Here is a 21,696-nt window from a genome sequence, read left to right on the forward strand (position 1 = left end):
TTGAGCCATGCCCTCTTCAGAGAAGCTGGAAGCGCCAGGCCCAGGATTTCACTTGCCTGCAGCATTTGGGGCTGATTCCTTCTGTAATCCTATGATTTTCACAGAGTTGCTGTGGAGTGCGGCCCAGTCCTTCATGGCTCCACTCCTGGCATTGGCTCGGTTTAGGAGAAGTTCCTCTCTTCTCAAACCGTATCCACTTCTGTGGATTCAGGCTCTTAGAAAGGAGTCAGAATGTGAATAATGTGCTTAGGGTCACAAACATGGAGGCAAGCAACAGAGTCTGCTGGCTGCTCAAGTGGAGTTTGAAGGAAAGGAGAGAAATGGGGGAGGAGGGAGATTTAGTATTTTAAAAAGGATCTTGCCTCACCGTTTAAGAGGATTGAGTAGATTCTCTCTGATTTGTTCATTTCTCTCTAGCCATTGATTTATTTTCTCTCTGAATTGATTTAACCCACGAATATAGCTGCTTAATCTTTTGAGAGACTGCCACTACTTGTTACTGACACAAAGTTCCGTAGACACGCCCTCTGTGATCTAAACAGTGTCTCTAAAATCCAGATCTCTTGGCTTTATGAACATCTTCCAGAAGTTGTGCTTTTTATCAACTTCCTGGTGAGATGCCACGTAAGACCAGGCAAAACTGGTATCATGGGTCATGGTCATTTACTGACCCAGCAATGTAGAGTGTATTCTACTATATGACATACGTTTTCAAAGGGAATGCGGGGGACATCACTCTAAAGTGAGTGAAAATAGGTCATTTAGGGCAGAAAAGTATTTTATGTATAAAGGACAGATATACATACAACACATAAACTGATATATATATAGTATATCTATGGTATTAAAATGTCATAGGGGGAATGTCTAAAATGCCTGTTTAGGGGGTCAATAACGAAAGAAAGGTTGGAAGAAACTGCCATAGGTATTATAAAAGCAAAAGAGCCGGTATATATGCACAGGCTGTGGTTGTGCCTGGCACAGTGCTCAGCAGTTTCAAGCATCATCATATTTAATTCTCAAATAGTCAATTATCGATGAGGAACCTGAACTTAAGCAATTCGCCCAAAGCCACACAGTTCATTGGAAGTATAGCTGAAGCTTAAGGCCAAGTTTGTTTCCAAAGCCTTGCTCTTCCCATTAAACCAGGCTGCAGAGTCCAAATCAGCTCAGAGATGTACGAGTCATTATCTCTACCTTCGGTATTTACTTTGTTGTTGAGCGCAAGAACAGGAAAAGAAACAATGACTACCCCTACATGTAAGCAGGTCATCACAGTGTATCTCCCTTGTGATGTACACGTAGGACATCTACCACCTGCTGCATTTGATGTCTGAGTATATAGTTGTTGGAAGGGGGGCCATTTGCTGGGGGAAAGGAAACTGTGGCAACCTTTACCTTCCTTATTTCTTTTGTCTGCTTCCTGTCTCTGGGCTGTACCCAGTATGATTGTACTCACTCCCAAACCCTACACATTTCAGGTTTTTCACCAGCACTTCCTTGGGAAGAGTGCCTTGGGATTAGGGAACTCTCAGATGCAATCTGAGGATGAGCACTGCTTTGGCAGGCAGTAGATTTCTAACCAGTCACTCTGACATTCTCTGCCGTAGATAGCCAAGTAGTAGCTCCCTATAGAGTCAAGTTCCGGTTCATTCTGGAAGAAGGTGCAGGTGACTCTATGAGCCATCTCCACCATCACCATCAGCTCCTCTCCAGGGTGCTTGTGCTTCCTTGCTGGGCGTAGATCCACCTGTGGTTGCGAACTGTTACTTAGGTTACCTTTTCTCCTATGTGCAAAAAGTTAGCTGCTTTAACCCAACTACTACATGAGCAACATACAGGGACAGAAGTAAAGTCAGAAGACAAAGAATGAACATTTACGGAGGCCCTATCATATGAAGCTACGGGCTTGTCATGGATTATGTTATTTATTCTTTCACAGGCCAATCCTGGGGAGACCTGGCAACAAAAGCACCTTAGCAGCAGGGCTCTATCCAAAATGAGGTAGAAAAGTGGTGTAAAGGAGGTGATTCTCCAGAGAGCAAACTAGTGACACTACCTCTCTAGTGTTGTGTCATTGGAATTAAGCCCTGGTCATTCGCAAAAGGTGAAAAAAATTCACATACTCAGCCTGAAATGAGGAGAACAATGAAGTAAGTTTATTCAAGAAGAAAGATGCTGGCATAGAAGTTGCCGCTGCAGACAACTGCACCTAACTTTAGGTTAGCTTTTTCTTATACAGGAAAGGGTAGGAAATTTCCTTACAGCAGAAGATGTGACATACAGACTGAGGTCATTTGATTGACATATGTGGGTTATATAACTAATGCATACAGAAAAACCCATGGTGGGGAGAGGGCAAGCTTTAATGTTCATTTAATTTTAATTGTATTATAATGAGACTAGAGTTCAACTAATGGACAGGTTTTAACAGTTTGTGCATGTGTGAAGAACCAGTTACTTAATACCACTTGGGTCTTATCTCCTCTTTTTAGGAGGGTTTGGACACCTTTGCTTTATTTCTAGGGGATGAGCCTGGGTGGTTCCAGGGGAGGGGATGCAGGCCTGGGCAGGCCCCCTTCAGGTGCACTTTTTTTTAACTCTTTTGCCTCATCATCTAGTGCTCTCCACATTCACCTATATTGGGGAACAACACTTTTCTTCCCTTTAGGTTCTTCAGCTGATCTAATAATTAATTTAACATAAGAGAGACTAACAGATGAAAAACAAAATTTGCATACATTGGAGCCCTATAAAAATATGACAGTCCCCAGGTAGGTACTACACTTATCGGGTGACTACTTCGTAAGGTATGTAAGTGTCTAATCACTAGGTTGTACACCTGAAACTAGTATAATATCGTGTGTCAGCTACAGTTGAAAAATAAATTTTTAAAAAATTACAAATATTATGAACCCCCCAGCAGTCAGGTAATTGAAGCTTATATGCCATCTTGAGCTAAACTAAAGGTGGTAGGGGTCTGGGGCTTCAAATAGGAGGAAGACCATTCTCAAGAATATGAGTAGAGTAAACGTTTAGTAAACAAATGTTTGCCATGCCATGCAAAAAAGTCCTTCTGATATAATAGTCATCTCTGGTAATAGGTCTCTTCCTGCTATAGACCCCCTATCTAAATTCTTTAAGGCAGTTAGGAGGGAGATACAAAGCTCTTCCTGACTCTGCTGGGCCCCCAGTTGTCTTCAATTCAGTATAATCTATATGCTAAAGTGACACATTCTGGGGTGGCATATTCTGCTCCCCCTCACCTACATTCCCAGGGCTGTTTGATTATTCCTGGCCCTCACGATAGCAAAGGGGGCAGCCTGGCTTTAATAAAAAGCTTGAGGGTATCACATCATTTTTGTAGTGCTTGTATTTGTAAGATACCCATAGGGAAACATAATTCTGAAGAAAAACCAAAGTGATACAAGTGACAAAATGAAGTGTGACAAAATGAAGTGTGACCAACAGTCAGGACAGAATTAGGAGACTTCCTAGATGTCTGTCTCCTCAGCAATTCACTTCCCTTCTCCAGTCTACCATTTCTTTATCCATAAAAGGAGAGGGTTAACCAACTCAAGTTTTCTTCCAGTGTGAACCAGTCAGCTAAGCGATTTCTTCATATGTTTCGGGAGCATTTCTCCTTCCTGGTCATTGTCAAAGACCATGTTTGCATTTAGTTCTGGATCCTTAGGGATGATACCACAACTAGCTGGAGGTGATTATATCAGGCATATACCTTAGAATGTCCTGGTGTCTGGCTCAGAAAGGTAGCAATGTAATACAGAAGCTTTGTGTTTAAAAATCGACCCTTTACTAAAGAAACTCTTATCAGGAAAAGTTATGCCTGCTTTCTGCACTTTCGTAGGCATGCTCTTCTTCACATAAAGCATTACCCCGGATTCTCATTTCCTTCATTGTGTCCCCTGGAAGATATGTCTCTACTGGGATACCCAGCTTCCAGTCTTTGCCAAGATTGATACAGGGACTCCACTGTTTTTGAGTCCATCTGCCTGTGTTCACTGGCCCAAAGAAACACACAGCAGGATAGAAAGAAAATTGTTTAATACTGAATAGGCCAATCCAGAGATGAGGAGTTAATGCTAAAGACCCAAGTCCCTGATGGCGTGTAAGTTACAGATTATATAGGGCAAAATCACAAGACACCATGGTTTAGGGGCTTGGGGTTCTGCTGGGAGCTGATTGATTAGAGGTGATGTAAGGGTAATAAACCATTTCTTGAGGTCTTGAGGACAGTTCTGAACTCTACTCTGGCATCTCTCTTTCTGGTTTCATGGGAAAGTAGCCAAGGGGTCTTTCCAACTTAGGGCTAAGGAGCTGAAACATAACTTCAGTCAAGATGCTATTTTTATCCTGCCAGAGGTCCTGACATGTGACCATTAGTCACATTGGGGTTACTGTCTTCTGCTGCATCAGGGGTTGCTGATTATACAGGGGGAAAGGCTAGGTCTCTGAGGGTATGAAGAGATATGATTTCTAAAGCTAGGATTTAAATCTAAATTTAATCAGTCATAAGGACCTTTGGTTTCAAGATCATAAGTTCATAACCTTTTCGTAGAACACCGACCACTTTTTAGCTCCTTCCACCACAGTAGAGAGGTCTTAGCATGTATTTGATAGCCTTTCTCATCCTCATTACCAACCTCTTTCAAATGTATAACATAAGAGTGCAGTAAAGGAAAGAAAATAGCAAATCATTGATTCTTTAAGGTGTGTCAAAATTGAGGTCATATAGTTTTCTGTATATTTCAATGTAATCCTCGTAACAACTTTTGAGGCTACTGTTATAATGATTTTACAAGTGAAGAAATTAAGTCTTAAAGAGATTAAAGAGATTGCCCAAGGTCATAAATGATGGAGCTAACGTCTAAAGCAGGTTGACTTGACTCCAAAACCTAAGCTTAAAACCACTGCACTGTCCCATGGCTGCCCAAATGTCCCTCATCTCCTTGATCCACTTAGGACATTTGGTGAGCCAAGACTGAGAAATCATTAAAATTCAGTGTACTTTTCTGTTTTTTGAAATCTTCTAGTGAGGACATTTTTTCACTTCCTTTGTATCTTGGGCAGTTTTACCATGTATTTTACAGCCTACACTTTCTAGACTTCCTAAAACCTTCTAAGAACTGGATTCCTTCCTTCTGTGAATAAGACAAGTTCTTGTGTGCTTTTATTGAGGTTGAGGAACGCACCTTCTGTGTAATAATTGTTCCCACAAAGGAGGTTTCCTTTTGATGTCCATTAGGTCCTATTCTCCAACTAGATTCATTCACACATATTTATTGAGCACCTACTAACTTCAAGGCAGGGCTAGGCACCAGGAATACAGTGGTGGCGAATACAGACAGACCCTGTCCTTACGGAGCAATTATTTTTTTGCTGGTGGAGAACCAGTGTCTCCGATATTTTCTGATAATCCCTTTTTCCTGCTTTCTAGCCAAACTGCCATATTCCTCTTATGATTTTTGAGTTACATTCAATATCTAAAAAGATTACGTTATAATTCTTCTATATGATCTTCCTCTTCATGAATCCTATAGCCACACCTGGTTGCAAACTTAATTAAGATGCATGTTGTTCTCTTCTCACACCAAGGGGAAGGGAATGAATCTTAGTGAACACCTATAGTATGTGCTGGTATTTATAATACTTTGTCTTATTTAATCATCACAAAAGCATAGGGAAGCAAAAGTTATTATCCTCATTTTCAAATGAAATACCTGAAGTCCCTAGATGTTAAATCACAGAGCTTGAAAAAGGCAGAATTTGGAAGTGGATGCCACGTACAATGCAGAGGGCCTCATTTCCTGCCTATTTAGAAAGGGAATTATTCTCCTAGAACTCCAGTCTCAAGGAAATGCTGGGAAGGAGCCAGCATTTCCCAGGTATGGGAGATCGGACAGAGCAATGACAGAATCATAACAAATTAATTTGTGTCTCTCCCCACCCCCACCCTAGACAGTTCATATGGGATCAGAAGGTAGCCCCACTGTTTGCACTTCTACCTTTATTTATTCCTTGATTCTTAAGTGTTTTCAGTCTTCAAATATCCTCTATTGACTGAGAGGCAGATTCTGTGTTAAGTGGCCAATGAGGTCACTGGAAAGGAAGCTGAGCTGATAGGGAGGTAGAGATTCCAGATGCAAACTTTTGGTATCCTCCAAAATTAAAGTGTTGACGTTTATGCTGCCAACTCCAAACAATTTGGGAGGTAGAGAAATTTGCCTCTGGAATCTCTTTGCCCAGCTATGCAGCTGGGACTGGGCCTCAGCTCCGGTGGCTGATGATCTAAAGTTATAGAAACAGAAAAAAAAAAAAAAAAAAAAAAAAAAGTTATAGAAACAGGATCGAAGTCTGTACAACACAGAACTAACATCAAAGCATCATGATGTTACGAACTTTTCCTTGATAAACATGAAATCTCTATATCACAGTTCTCCAGGGAGCTAGATTCAGCTTAAAGAGGATCCCTCTGTTCTAGCAAAAGGATTTTAATTATCTAACTTTCTAAATTTAGTTCTTTCTTAAAAGCTTATTTCACTTATAACGAACATAAAGTATTACAGTGAAAATTCAGGTACTGAACTTTCTAAAAATTCCCTTTTAAGTTACTTGTATATTTTAGCTGTTTAGTATTTCTTGGCTAACGGCTTATTATGGAGAACTATAGCCCTGAGTGAGTGATGACTACACTGCTAATTGATCCACTGTTGCCCCTACAATATGGTCAGGCTTGTGTTTCATGGGTTTTTAAGGTAAATCAAAGGATGATACCAACTGTGAGTCACTCAAGGGATTTCATTTTCACAGAGCCTGTCCTAAGGACTATATAAGAGGGACGTTTAAAGAACTTGTACTGAAAAAAGAGCAGGGTAATTTAGGTTAAGTCATTCAGGAGTAGTTTAGAATGAAGTTTCTTCTATTGACACTGGTCCTGCAGGCCACTGCTTCTGGAGCTCTTCCCTTGAGTGAATATGCAAGCACTGAAGGAGATGTGGAATTTGCTCTAGTAAGTATTAACACTATTGTATTTATCTAGCCTGATTTGTCTTTAAGATTTATTGCACAGACCAGCTTCATCTTCACAAGTACTCTTTGAAAACTGGTTTAGGAGACTATTTGCTTTTAGCACTGAGTTTTCCTTTGCAGAAGAGGAATGTAAGAAAGAGGTATTGCTTTTGAAGGAGTGTTACAGAATTGGTGGGTGACTTTGTCCTTTCTATTAAAAAGCTCAGGCAAAGGAGTTTTAGTTCAAAATAATTAGCATTTTACTTCTGTTATGGTGTTTTATGTTAATAATTTAAAGTCAGTTAATAATGTAAGATTTGAACAATTGCTTGATTAGTTTAACTATTTCAGTTTGCCATGATAATTCAAGAATACTCTCTACCTTTACTATCCCAGATATTTCTTCATGAGGATTTCTTAAAAATAGAATTTTTCAATTTATTTTTGCCTAATTATATGAGTTCAAATGATATCCCCACTTTCTAAGATTGTTTTAATTTTGAATTTGTCATAGTTGTCCATTGTGTTGAGCTTTGAATTTTTCAGCAAGAAAACTTTATTCCAACTCAAATTAATTAACTTATACATCCTGACAATAACGGTTTGCTGCTTACTGAATGCCGTGATAAGCTAGATGCTGAGATAGGTTTTAAAAACTAGAAACAAGTTTGAAGAGGTAGAGACATAAAAGTGTTTTTAGTGGGCTTCCAGAAATCAATCTTGTTAGTTGTTTATGATATGTCTTTAACAACACAGGAAATTAAAATTTTTTTCTTACTATAATTAATTATCCAATACCTGGTTCCAAAGCATCCGTGTGCACTGGAGTCACACATACAGAGCTCCAACAGAAACATTTCCATGTATAATAATGTATTGCTGAATGTATTGTTTTCCAGGGGTACTTGCACGACTATTATGACTACAAGTTGGAGAAAAGCACAAAAATGAAAGTCAGTAATGAGTACATGGAGAATAAAATTCAAGAAATGCAGCAGTTCTTTGGGCTAAAAGTGACTGGGCAACTGGACACATCTACTCTGGACATGATGCACGCACCTCGCTGCGGAGTGCCTGATGTACAGCATTTTACGACAATGCAAGGGAGGCCGGTATGGAAGAAGCATCTTATCACCTACAGGTAACACCATAGCAATGCATTTTTCTACTTTCCAGGAGATCTGACTTCTAGAAACCAGGACCGTTTAGATATAGCCCCAAATCTGAAGTACATAAGAAGCCTCCCTCAATGGTTAATACTACCCCTCTGTTAAAATTCATTATCTCTGGAAAGGTGGATTTTTCACTCAGGGATTGTTTGGCTGCCAGACTAAGAAGGCTGCGAACAAAAGAATGAACCTAAATCTACAATAAATAAGACAAGAGAAAGTTTTATAGAACAGTCAAGGTGGATAAATGCAGAAGTACGGGGCGGGGCGGGGGAGAGCTGCAGCAAAAAGCATAAGCTTTTGTGGATGAAAATCTTTCTCCATGGTGATCCATAAATCGTAAATGAGAGCAATCAAGTTAGATTCTTTTTAAGGAGGAAGCTGTCCAAGGCTAGATGTTTCTGTAGTATACGAAGCATATATTACAGCTGGACAATTAATTTATGAAGTGATTCATTCTCTAATGATGCTTGCAGAAATGAAGTATAATAAGACAAAATTAATACATGGTTTCCGTATATTTTTCTCTCTATTGTTTTGCTGATAAAGAATCAATAATTACACTCCTGACATGAAGCCTGCAGATGTTGACTATGCCATCCAAAAAGCGTTTCAAGTATGGAGTGATGTCACCCCTCTGAAATTCAGAAAGATTAATGCAGGCGAAGCTGACATTATGATCCTTTTTGCATGTGGAGGTAGGGAACTTGGATTTACTTCATCTGTATCATTTGACCTGACCTGTAGCACACATAGAAGGACTAATTTTCTTTCCTTTTTAAAAAGCTCATGGAGACATGAGTCCTTTTGATTTCAGAGGTGGAGTCCTAGCACATGCTTTTGGCCCTGGAACTGGTATTGGAGGAGACGCACATTTTAATGAGGCTGAAACCTGGACTGAAAGCTACAGAGGTAGGTAAAATAAACAAGCAAAACCACAAAGGAAAACCAAAACAAATTCTAAATATGTAACCATTTTGAAAGGCTACATTCTGTGAAAGGATTATAATATGGGAAAACCTGTTCTGATTATAACTTTGCCACTAAATAAAATGTAACACTTTGTCTCAATTTTGTCCTCTATAAATTGAGTCTACTGGACTAGATTGTTTTAAAGGTTAGTTCTAAGAATCTGAGAGTGAGCTAGTTCATTAGGGTAAACTCGGGAAACTTGAGAACCATAGTATGGAACGGTAAAAACTGTTAATTAGGTGATTAATTTTAACAGTGCAATTCGTAAACTCAGGCAAACACAGACACTAATTTTGTGTGTGCTAACAATCCTAGGATAGAATAGTCATCTTCATGATCCTTTATATGTTTTGAATTTCTGAGATTCATAGTGACACAGAAAGATAATGCGATAGAGAATTTAGAGATCCTTGTAGAGAAACACAGGGTTATATGGTCATGGGGTTATATGGTTTTGTGGTCTGTGGTCCTGGGGTAAAAATTTCAGAATGCCCAACTAATCATTTAATAATACCTTATGTGCTTTTACAGAGGGGGCTGTAACTCACCATCCCTCTCTAAGAGTTGGATAATTGGGATAACTAGTCTCCCCTGTTTGGAGAAATCACTATGCATTGAAACATTTAAACCATCATATCAGAAACCTTCCTAATCTTTCTATTGGAAATCAGAGATTATATAACTGACTCATGTGGAAAGTAAATGAAGAGAATGTCATCAAGAATATGCCCTAATCAGCATCCCCCTCTCTCTGGCTCATGTTGCACATTGGATGGCAATATTCTACAGACTAGAAAGGCTATTTGCTTTAGTCTGATTCACGGCTTAAGACTTACAGAAATCTTTTTTATTTTCAAATTAAAGTTCATAGGGGTGACAATTGTTAGTAAAGTTATATAGATTTCAGGTATACATCACCTATAAATTCTGTATTGCATCATCTATAAATCACATTGTTTGTTCACCAGCCAGAGTGAGTTCTCCTTCCATCACCATATATTTGATCCCCTTTACCCTCATCTACTACCCCCCTCCTCCCTTACCTTCTGGTAACCACTAAACTATTGTCTGTGTCTATGAGTTTTTGTTTCTCATTTGTTTGTCTTGTTCTTTTGTTGTTTTTGGTTCATATACCACATATCAGTGAAATCATATGGTTCTCTGCTTTTTCTGTCTGACTTATTTTGCTTAGCAAGAATCCTTGAGAAGAGGACTTCTGTATTATCAATAGATAAATGATGTAGGATTAGGTTTTTGCTGAGTTGCAAATCATCGTCTATATATGTAAAATTTGTCTAATTTTTTCCAAGGTTATTTGGGGTTTATAATATTTTTATCTGATATGGGAGATTTGTGCAAGTTACCTCATAGAATATTTTGCAATTTTGCAGCATCTTAGAAAAATCATTTAATACAGTTCTTTCCAGATAGAGGAAATTGAGACCAAGAGATAGTTAATAGCTAGCTTACAGAAAAGCTGGGACCAGAACATGCATTTCCAACTCTTATCTCAGCCCAGTGTGTACTTTGTACCCATCAATGTTGCCTTATTTTCAATGGGTTCCATTCTATGTTTTCAAAAAACTAAATTATTTATGGAAATTTTAACTTAAAGTGCTCATTCTCAGCCTAATTCTTTGACACCATAAATTAAATGAATAATTAGCTCAATGGTTATTGAGTTTCAATTATGGCCTAAGGGGATGGGATGGGGGTGTTTGGATACAGACATGTAAAGAACATGTTCTGACCTGGAGGAGCACGCAGTCTAGTGAGGAACAGAATACAAACAGAAATCCATTATTCTGAGATGAGGACCAATGGTGGCCTTTGGTAAAAGGATTATAGGAATTGAGAATAAAATTAATTCAGGCTTAGGTCAAATTATAAAGGGCTTTGTTTACTCTTCCCATGTTACACAGAGTGGAGAGAATGACCAAGTGTTTGCTTCTTTCTCATTATTTGAGAGAACTGAAACCTTCTCTGAGTTAGTTGCTGAGCTCCTGTGTTATAGGGAGTGTTCCTAAATACCCCCCAAAGACAGAGGTGTAGACTCTGTCTTCACACTTGGGTGACAGAGAGTATGTTAAGGCCAAGCTCTGTAGCTAAGTAGAGTGTGACCCTAGGCAAGTAGTTCTGAGCTTCAGTTTTGCCACAGAAAAAGAAAGTGAAAAATGAAGACATTAGACTAAAACACAGGTAAAAAAGAAATATAGCCAGGAGTATTCAATTTGTCTGGTAATGGGGAAATTTGAAATAAAGGACATACCACTCTCTCTTACCTACAAAAATACAGAAAAAATGAATAGGTATGACTACAACTTGGCAATGTAAATATGTCTCAATTGTAAGCAAGGTCTCTTTGATTTCATTTAGAACCCGATGTAATAAAAGGATGAGTTTTAGAGCCAAGAAATTTAGATTTGAGTCTTGGGTCAGCACTTAATTTTGTCAATTAATCTTGCTGATACTGTGTCCTCATCTGTAAATAGAGAGCATGGTGGCTTCCTTTCAGTTGTATAAGGATTAGACATATTTCTAATCCTTATTGGTATATTTCTCAGTGACTCATAGTACCTGGAACTTAATATGACCTGATGTTTGGGTTTAGTAAAGCATGGCTACTAAATACTTTTCTATATCCACTCAAGTCTGATCAAGAATAAAAGTATAATAGAGTGGGAATGATTTAGAGGCAACGAGAACTATTGAAGACATCTATGAGTTATTCTATAAATTTTCACAACAGGATATATTTTATTTGTATGATAGGGCAGTGAACCTTAACCAGAGGAAATTTTGCCCCGAAGGGGACATTTGACATTGTGTGGAGACATTTTTGGTTGTGAAAACTGAAGAGGGGGTTGCTACTTGAATTTGATGGTAAACTAAAGATTTCTAAACAACAAAAATTATTAGACCTATAATGTCAACAGTGCCAAGGTTGAAAAGCCTTGTGCTAGAAGGAGAGGAACCAAGTAAAGGATTTCCAAAGGTTTCCCTTCCAATTGTGTCAGATTTCAGTCATGTCATTGTCTTCTAGATGCCCATATATTTCACTGCTCTTTTCCCCTTCTGCTTGGTTTCTTCTTAGGCACCAACTTGTTTCTTGTTGCAGTTCATGAGCTTGGCCATTCCTTGGGTCTTGGACATTCCAAAGATCGAAAGGCCATAATGTTCCCCTACATAACCAACAGTCATGTTGACCCCAACACATTTCAACTCTCTGCTGATGACATACGTGGCATTCAGTTTCTCTATGGTGAGTTAAATTTCTTTACCATTTTGCTTTATGAAGATACTCACTCTTACGAATGTTTCCATATTATTTGCATTTGGATAAAACTTTAACATCTACTCTTGAACACCGTGAAAACTCTGTGAGGTAGGAAGCACAGCTATCATCTTCATTTTTACAGATGAGCGCAAGGAACCTAGTATGTTAATGTCAGAGCCAGAGGAAGAAACTGAGTCTTCTGGCCTCAAATTTATTCTCTTTATCCAACATACCATTGTTTATTGAAGAAGACACACAGAGAAATGATAAAACTGGTACAGGAAACCCAGAGTGAAGGTTTTTTCCTCCATGATGTTACAACTACTTGGGGAAAAAATCTTTAATGTATGCTTCCTATAAATGTCATAGAAAGCTTAAATTGCTTTTTATGCATTTAAATCAAGAAAATTAAATAATTTTTAAAAGAATAATTCTTCCTATTATGAAGCAAAATGCAGTTTATTTTTCTAACGCTCCTTGAAATGTATTTTCAGGAGGTCCAGAAAAGACCCAACCCTCATCAAACCCTAACAATCCAGAATCAACTACCTGTGACCCCAATTTGAGATTTGATGCTATCACTACAGTGGGAGAAAAAATATTTTTCTTTAAAGACAGGTAGGATGATTTTCATATAGGACAAATTTTAAAGACTCTGTCCTGAGGCGTTGTTTTCTGGTGGGAGGGGGGGTGAAGGCGGTTGTCAGAGAATAGTACTAATAATGGAAAATGAAAATTGTGAGAAGGGACTTGGATTTGAATCTGTCAGCAGTGGAGAGACTTGAAGATTTGAAGCAAGAGAGTAATATTTATTATACTTATTTATTTGATTATAAATAAATAAATGATTATATTTATCTCTTAACTAGAAAGCTGGCTTGTAAAAAAAAAAAAAAAGATTTGCAGGAGTATGGGTTGGGGAAAGATAAGACAGGAAGCCGAGAAGCCAGACTATTTTAACCCTAGATGAGAATGGTGAAGTCTGACAGAGTACCCATTTAAAGCACTTGATTCCTGCTGATAGAGAAGAGAATTCTAGGATGACCCATGGTTTCTGTCTTAACAACACAGATTGAAGCAGATATTGGAGCTGTGGGGGAGTATAGAAGACTGGTATTTGGTACGGAGGAAAAATATCCTTCATTTTTGAGATTGAAAAACTTGAGACACTTGAGAATAAGTGACATCCTTTAGATTACAAAACTGGTGAATGGACTGTGGGGCCAGACTAGAACCTAGATCCTGTGATTCCAAGCTCCAGGGTAATTCCATATACAGTTTGCCTGTTAAGACCATTGCTGTTATCAAAGAGTTGATTAATTCCTTTCCTTGTGATGCTTCTACACAGACATCCATGAATAGAATGTGAAGATAATGGAAAGAAACGTTCAGTTATTTCATAGGTCCTCACATTTCATGGTTCTTGAGTCTACAATGATTTTTAATGTATTAAATGTTTTACATGTCAGTTCCTTCAGATGGAGGATTCCTGAGAGTCCAAAGAGTGGTGTTAGTTTAATTTCTTCTCTGTGGCCAACCTTACCATCTGGTATTCAAGCTGCTTATGAAATTGGAGCCAGAAAACAAGTTTTTCTGTTTAAAGGTAATTCCAATTTTGCTACTGAGTCTATATCAAGGAAATAAAACAAATTATACACTACTGCTTTTTTTTTAATAAACATAGATGAAAAAAAAACACTCCAAATTTAATAAGTGAACTCTGAAGTATAACCTAAAATTGCTTAAATACTAAGGTAGTACATAAAACTTCTGGGAAAAGTTAGTAAAATACAGGTTGCAATACATGTGGGGAGAAAAGTATAGAACCATAGGAGATAGAAGCTCCTTCCCCCCTTGATGGGCTCTCCTGGACTGGGGCTGAGGATGAGATGACAGAAGCTTGAGCTTGTTTAAGAACAACGGGCAATACATTTTGGAGCCATGGGGGGAAAATTGATGCTGTTTGTAGTGAGTCAGTACATATTCCTAGTATTCTTTTTGTATAATTCTAATGTGCCCTTTTCTTTGTCTTCACAGATGATAAGTACTGGTTAATCAGCAATTAAAAACTAAAGCCAGATTATCCCAAGAGCATACATTCTTTGGGCTTCCCTGACTTTGTGAAAAAGATTGATGCAGCTGTTTTTAACCCGCTTCGCTATAAGACCTACTTTTTTGTACATCATCAATATTGGAGGTGAGCTTTATTGGTTGGTAATTTGTCCCCTAAGATTTGTGAAACAGGTAGAGAGTGAGGTTTTCCACATGGTAGCTTCCTATGCAAATTCCTGAAGTTGCTTGACCTTCCTGGGAGAGGGATCAAGAGAATATAGGACTGGAATAGTTATTGTCTACCTAGTTATTTTCTCTGTACTTTTGGATTCTGATTTATGAGACAACACATAATATGTTTTTAAAGGAACACTTTGAATAAAATGTCATGTTATTGACCATAGTGAAAATACATTGGAAAATAGTAGTAGAGCTGTATGAGATCTAGTCTCTACAGTCAGTTTGGAGGGTGAATGTATTTTCAGTTTCCTTTCTGTACTATAATGATCGGACCTAATAAGACACGATGAGGAAACCATCCTCTGAGTGACAGCTGATCCTGCAAGGTCGTCACCAACAGGAAATTAGGCAATCAGGCTCTGTAAAGTAGGACAGGGCACAGGTCAAAGCACTGCAGCAGTGAAGAAAGGGCTTGACTAGATGTCAGGAAGCCTAGGGTTAGAGTCCTATACGGACTTGGAATAAATTAGTGGAGTGTTAGGTCTTTGGTTTTCTTATCAATACAGTTTAAATCCTTTCAGGAAGAGCCTTTCAGGAGAGAATAAGACAGGTTTTATTGTTCATGTCATGACATTCATTTCTGAATAAGCTCCTGCTGGTTATTTCTTTGCTCAGATATGATGAAAGGAGGCAATTAATGGACCCTGGTTATCCCAAATTGATTACTACATACTTCCCGGGAATTGGGCCTAAAATTGATGCAGTCTTCTATTATAAGAGTAAGTAGATTAGGAGCTATGAAGATACTGGAAATCCTTTTTTAAAACACTAAGTCTTTCATACCACTCTATATCTTGCATCTTTACCTTCCTTTCAGTCCCTTCCACCCATCATGGGCTCTCATGGACTGGGGCTGAGATGGGATGAGAGAAGGTTAGGTTGTTTGAGTTTGTGTTTGTGAATGTCTTCAAGTAAGGTCAACCAAAAATTTGTTGACTGAGCCAAGATATTTTGTTGTTTCTTCCCATCCCTATATCGTCTTCACTTTCTCCATCAAGGTTTCTCTGTTCCCTACCTGGACCCAATCTCCTCTATTCCACTCTGAGTCCTCCACCTGGAATGTGACTTTTCAAAAATATTTGCATCTTGATAGTCAAGTTGTTGAAGACTAAACAACCTTCTCAATAAAATTAATGAAGGTCTTTAATAAAATGACTGGCAGTAAGGAGATATCTGGGGGCAGGATACCTAGTGAAGGCACCCAACATTTATATTCTAGAATCAGACCTTGTCTAATCTAGATAATCTATAAAAACATAGATCTCTGTTCTTTTTTAAAAAAAAATACAAGCAGAGAATTAAACAATTTGTTTTCATTTTTAGGACATTACCATTTTCACCAAGGATCTAACGTATTTGAATATGATGTCCTGTCTCATCGTGTCACCAAAAAGCTGAGAAGCATTGCCAACTTTGGATGTTAGGAATAGTATAATTCATGGTGTTTGCAAACTCACTACAGCTTGTTACACATTTATTGCATACTTATTGTGCCCAGTGTATCATTAAATAGTAACATGTATCATAAAGTAAGGTAACATCTATAGACCATAGAGAAATGATCGTATGGATAAGTGATTATGCAAAATACATAAGATATTTTAATTTTGAAAACCCTCATCCGCAATTTTTACTTGACTCTGTTATAAAGTTTGGAAATTGACTTCTTCAAAGACCAAGAGAATATCTTGGTTCCTAATATCCTTGAACTGAGAAGTTATAATTATTTCTCTGGCTTAATTAAAATTAAGAAATGATTGTTTCTTTGTTAAATGTTTCAGCAAGGATATCATCTTAATTCTTTTAGAGTAAAAACAGTATACACCTAGAACTTTAAAAATGACAATTAATGTATGTAAGACATAAGTAAATTATATAATTATGGTGATGATATAATTTTATTCTGTGGCCAGTGTTGACTTTTCTAGTTTTTTATATAACGTATATATGTGTGTGTGTGTGTGTGTGTGTGTGTGTGTGTGTGTGTGTATACACACACTTTTCCTATATATATATTGCTTAAATAAAAACTTTGAAAGAAAGTGTTTGGTTTTTAAGAATTTTTCTTTAAAAATAGAATATGTGTTTTGAAAATAATTCTGGACCTACTCCTAAATAAAACAAGTTTCTATGCAAATATACTAAGAAGTGACTAGAAATATGGCAACTAAGAAAAGACAAAGGTCATATTTGCTTTGACCACTTGTCTAAAGCCACCTGAATCCTTGGTCTCAAGTCAAGAAAACATCCTCCAGACTGTCTATGACCCCAAGGAGCACCTACAGGGTATGACCACGAGTTTGGAGAGGAGAAGGGATGAAATCGAACTTTCCATTTTGGTGACATTTCTGTTGCACTTCAAGTCTAGGACATGGGCCATGTAATTGCCATGTGGCCTTGACAAGTGATGAAATCTAACCTTCCTTAACAAATCCTTCTAATGTTAACCATGTGCCAGGCACTGTTCTAAGAGTTGCACACACACAAAAATAACCTTTAATGATAAGTTTATGATTATTTATCAATAAGTAATCACCTAATCCTCACTATAAATATGAGATAAATACTATCATTCACATTTTTCAAATGAGGAAGCTGAGGCACTGAAAGGTGAACTGATTTGCCCAAGGTCACATAGCCTTGGGCTGCAATTCAAAGCCAGGCAGTTTGACTCTAGAATCTGTGTTATTAACTACCACAAAATTCTGCCTTTCCTATTTATAAAGTAGAAAACAATCAAATAAAGTAAAACCTCTTGGCACTCCATGTTGCTTTTAACTTGACCTTTAAATTAAAAGGTCTTTAAAATGTCACAAGAATTTTCTGTGTGTTCAGTTTGGGAGTATTATTTTGCATTGGAAAAGGTAATAGTGATACCTTGCTAATATCAGGGGGGAAATGTCCAAGACTTGAAAGTTATAGGTGTCTTTACAATGGACTGCTGGACACTGCCTAACAGATCTTCTGCAGAGCAGCTGATTTGATGAGGGTGTGCACCTTCGATTTTCCATCAACCAGGTTATTTTATAACTGTGAGAACACAAATAATAGAAAGCTGATAATAGTGCAAATAGTTATCTTCTATAGCAATGTACATAGATGTTATCTATTAGAAATATAGTTGATTTTTGTCTGGTAAAAAGACAACCCCAAACACTACATTTCACTGCTCTATAAGATATTAATGCATTTACAACATTAGAAAATTTATTTTAGCATTTCTTACTGCGTATATCTGTTCTTCAGATCCCTCTTTGAAATAATTCCCTCATTAGTTAGTGAGTTGAGTGATGTGTTTACCATGTTTATTTTATATTTGCCTGAAGGTCATTTTTAACTTTTAATATTATATTTCAGTACTAGTTAGCCAACATGGAAGAGGAGAGACCTGCTGTCCCTTTTGGATTACCAGGTGGAGATGGCCACAAATTAGTAGGCAACTCCTCAAGACTGAAACAACTAGAGTCTAGTTTTCCCGATCTCGTCTACCTTCTTACCTTCTAATAATGCAGGGATGGACACTGCCTCTGTACAAAGGAAAGGAAACGATGTGCCACATCTGGGTAACATACAGTTTCCAAGCTTCACTTTTTTTTCACTTTTTCCATTCATTCAATAATAGTTATTGAGAATCTGCTAGATTCTAGATCCAGTGATAAGCATGAGGGATCCAAAGATAACCAAGTCTCTGCCTTCAAAGGCAGAAAATACGGTAAAAACATCAAAGATAGACATGTGAGCAAAAAATCATTATGCAATGAAGTAGGTACAATAATAGATGTGTGTGCAAGATAGAAGAGTGAGTCAATCTCTGCAGGATTCAGGAACAACAGACTACTAAATGCGAAAAATGATATTTGAGATGTTTTAAAATATGAGAAGGATTTGTTAGGTGGAAAAGTGAGCTAATGGTATTCCACGCAGAAGAAGAAGGCTCTTCAAAAGCTCATTATATACAAAGACTAGTTTTTATTAAATTGGAACATAAAATATGAAGAAGGGAGTCATAAGAGATAAGATACCAGATCACAAGGACCTTTACTGTCATGAGTTTGACTTTTTTATTTCATAAGTGATATGGCTTTATTAAAGGGATTTAAGATAGGGAGAAATGACTAAATTGCATATTAGAAGATTTTTTGTTGGAACTATGAAAGATACAAGGAATTAAGGTTAGATACAGTGGAGAACAACTAGTATACTATTGCACTACGCCATGCAATAAATACTGACAACCTGAATGGGGAGGACAGAGGTTGACATTTTAATGAGGACATTATAATAGCTAGAAAGTAGAATTAATAGAGTTTGATCACTGCTTTAAATGTGGGGTATGACTGACAGGAAAAAATATAGGTTGATATTTAAGGATCAATTTTGAGAAGTAATCTTTAATAGGGATTAGAGAAGGCAAAACATGTGATTGAGTAGGTGGTGGTCTGCTTGATTGAATCAAGATGAGTTTGTTGAGCCTGGGGAGTCTTTTTTACTGAAGTATAATTGACTTACAATATTATATTAGTTTCAGGTGTACAACATAATGATTCAGTATTTATGTTCATTATGAAGTGATTATACAATAAGGCCAATTACTGTCTGTCAACTTGTTTTTCCCCAGAAATGTGGGCAAAAATGTAGAAAACAGCTGACTCCATTCATTGGGCACCAGGCAGTATAGTCCAGGAGAGAAGAGAAACAAATGATACAAGCTCCAAAATCTTCCCTGCTTTATATTGTTAGGTATTTTCCAGGACCCAGCACAGGGGAAGGGAACCCAGCAGAACACAGTGGTCTCACTGAGATGAGACAGATATTAAAGTTCAGAGAGGGGGAAGTGGCTATGATTTGCCGAGAAGAGTATGGAAGAGGAGGGATCTATACAAAGAAAGCATCCAGAATTGGGAAAGGGGTCCCCTTGGCTGTTGATGAGCTGCATAGCACCACCAAGGAGATGGTGCATGTAAGTAGATTGAATAATTCCCAGAGATGACATAGGCCTGGAAGAGACTTGAGTTCCATCCAACCAGAGTGGCAAGATATTGAACACATGGGGCAATTAGTGAAGATCTAAGTTAGAAAGACTAAGTTAGCTCTAGAAAACAGGCTACACTAGACCCACCTTAAAAAGCTTAAAATAAATGTCTGAAAAGATCAATGTGATCTGCAAATGACTTAACTGCCTGCCAAAACTAAGTTAAACACCTTTTAAAAAATAAAAGTCTAAACCCCTAGCAGTATAACTTTCACAATGTCTAGTATCCACTAAAAATTTACTGAACATGCAAAGAAGTAGGAAAATGTGACCCATAATAAGATGAACAATTAACCATTAAAAATAGATGCAGAAGTGACAGACATAATGGAATTAGCAGAACAGGGACTTTAAAAACAGTTATAACTATTTTCAAGGGTTTTATGGAAAATGTAGACATAATATGGGGAGACGTGAATGATAAAAAAAGTAGAAAATAAAACTAGAGCTGAAAAATGCAAATTTCCATTTAATTCATTTTTAAATCTGACTGATCATTTCTTTGTTTCTTGCTATTTGCTCATTTATGTGATTTCATCTTTTATTCCTTCATACTTTAAATTCCTTGTTATTATATAGTCTAGATTTGATTATTTAAATATCCAAACATCTTGTGGGTTTAAATCTGTGATTTGCTATTTCTATTGACTTCCAGTCCTACAGTTTGTTTCCTTGTGTATTAGGTAAACTTTGACTTTGAGCTCAATGTTTTAAAATCTTCATTTGCATCAATCTGGAGGGTCTAAACAGGGCATGATTTTTTTTCTTAACAATATTGGTTATAGCTTCTATTAGGAAGCAAAGGGAATTTTTCATCTAGAACTACTTTGGTCTCTTTCTAGAATTTGTGTTAGGGGACTCAGATGCAGATTCCTTTTTTTTTTTTTTTTTTTTTTAAGATTTTATAGGGGAAGGGGAACAGACTTTATTTGGGAACCTTGTGTACTTCCAGGCATTTTTTCCAAGTCAATTGTTGTCCTTTCAATCTTTTTTTTTTTTTTTTTTTTTTTTTATTCATCTTGGTGTTGGCATGCGTTGATGGTCTTTTCTCATTACAATTGTGATTTTCCTGCTCTTGGGGGTAATAATGATTTTTTATTTTCTCCTGGACATTTTAGATATTATATAATGAGATTCTGAAACCTCTTTTGAATATATTGTTTTAAGCAGGCATTTCCTGTTGAAATGTAGCACAAGAGCTAGATGAGTGTATATGTTTTGTTTCCTGCTGTGCCCCACTGAAAGCATTTCAGCATTAAGTGATGTGTTTACACTGTCTCTTTGCAGATGGGTAGGGTAGGATGATAGCTTCCCCTAGACTCTGCTTAAAGCAGAGTCTATGTCCTTTCAATCTTAGTTGTGGAGGATGCAGCTCATCTCCAGGTCCAGTTGCCATTTCTAGTTGTAGGGGCCGCAGCCCACCATCCCTTGCGGGAGTTGAACGGGTAACCTTGTGGTTGAGAGGATACATTCCAACCAACTGAGCCATCCAGTAGAAAGCACAGCTCAAGGTGCCAGTGTTCAACCTTAGTTGCAGGGGGCGGAGCCCACCATCCCTTGTGGGATTCAAGGAATTGAACCAGCAACCTTGTGGTTGAGAGCCCACTGGCCCATGTGGGAATCAAACCAGCAGCCTTCGGAGTTAGGAGCATGGAGCTCTAACCACCTGAGCCACCCCCCAGATGCAGTTTCTTCACCTCATAGATTGCTCAAGATTTAGTATCCTCAAGGAGGTCCTTCTGCTATAGGTATTTGACATTGAGGAACAGCTCAGTGAGTGTGAGTGTGTGTGTGTGTGTGTGTGTGTGTGTGTGTGTGTGTGTGTGCGCGCGCGCGCCTGGGCGTGCGTGCTTGCATGTTTGTAAGCATGTGTATAGGGGAACTAGGAAAGCCCTGGAGACTTTCATTATCTTCTGTAAGCCCAG

General features: G+C 37.8%; 1 protein-coding gene across 1 annotated transcript; it reads left to right on the plus strand.

Annotated features, from left to right (window-relative positions):
• Window positions 1–6,888: 6,888 nt before the first annotated feature.
• On the plus strand, window positions 6,889–16,549 carry LOC109437748 (macrophage metalloelastase). Its single transcript, XM_074335556.2, is given in 10 exon segments — window positions 6,889–7,030; window positions 7,929–8,170; window positions 8,748–8,896; window positions 8,985–9,110; window positions 12,265–12,432; window positions 12,942–13,065; window positions 13,917–14,050; window positions 14,485–14,644; window positions 15,355–15,458; window positions 16,063–16,549. Coding segments are annotated over 10 exon segments (1,410 nt in total). The 5' UTR covers window positions 6,889–6,928; the 3' UTR covers window positions 16,164–16,549.
• The last annotated feature ends 5,147 nt before the right edge of the window (window positions 16,550–21,696 follow it).

This window comes from Rhinolophus sinicus, chromosome 14, assembly GCF_057876585.1.
Source record: "Rhinolophus sinicus isolate RSI-liver-muscle chromosome 14, RSI-T2T, whole genome shotgun sequence".
Lineage (NCBI taxonomy): Eukaryota > Metazoa > Chordata > Mammalia > Chiroptera > Rhinolophidae > Rhinolophus > Rhinolophus sinicus.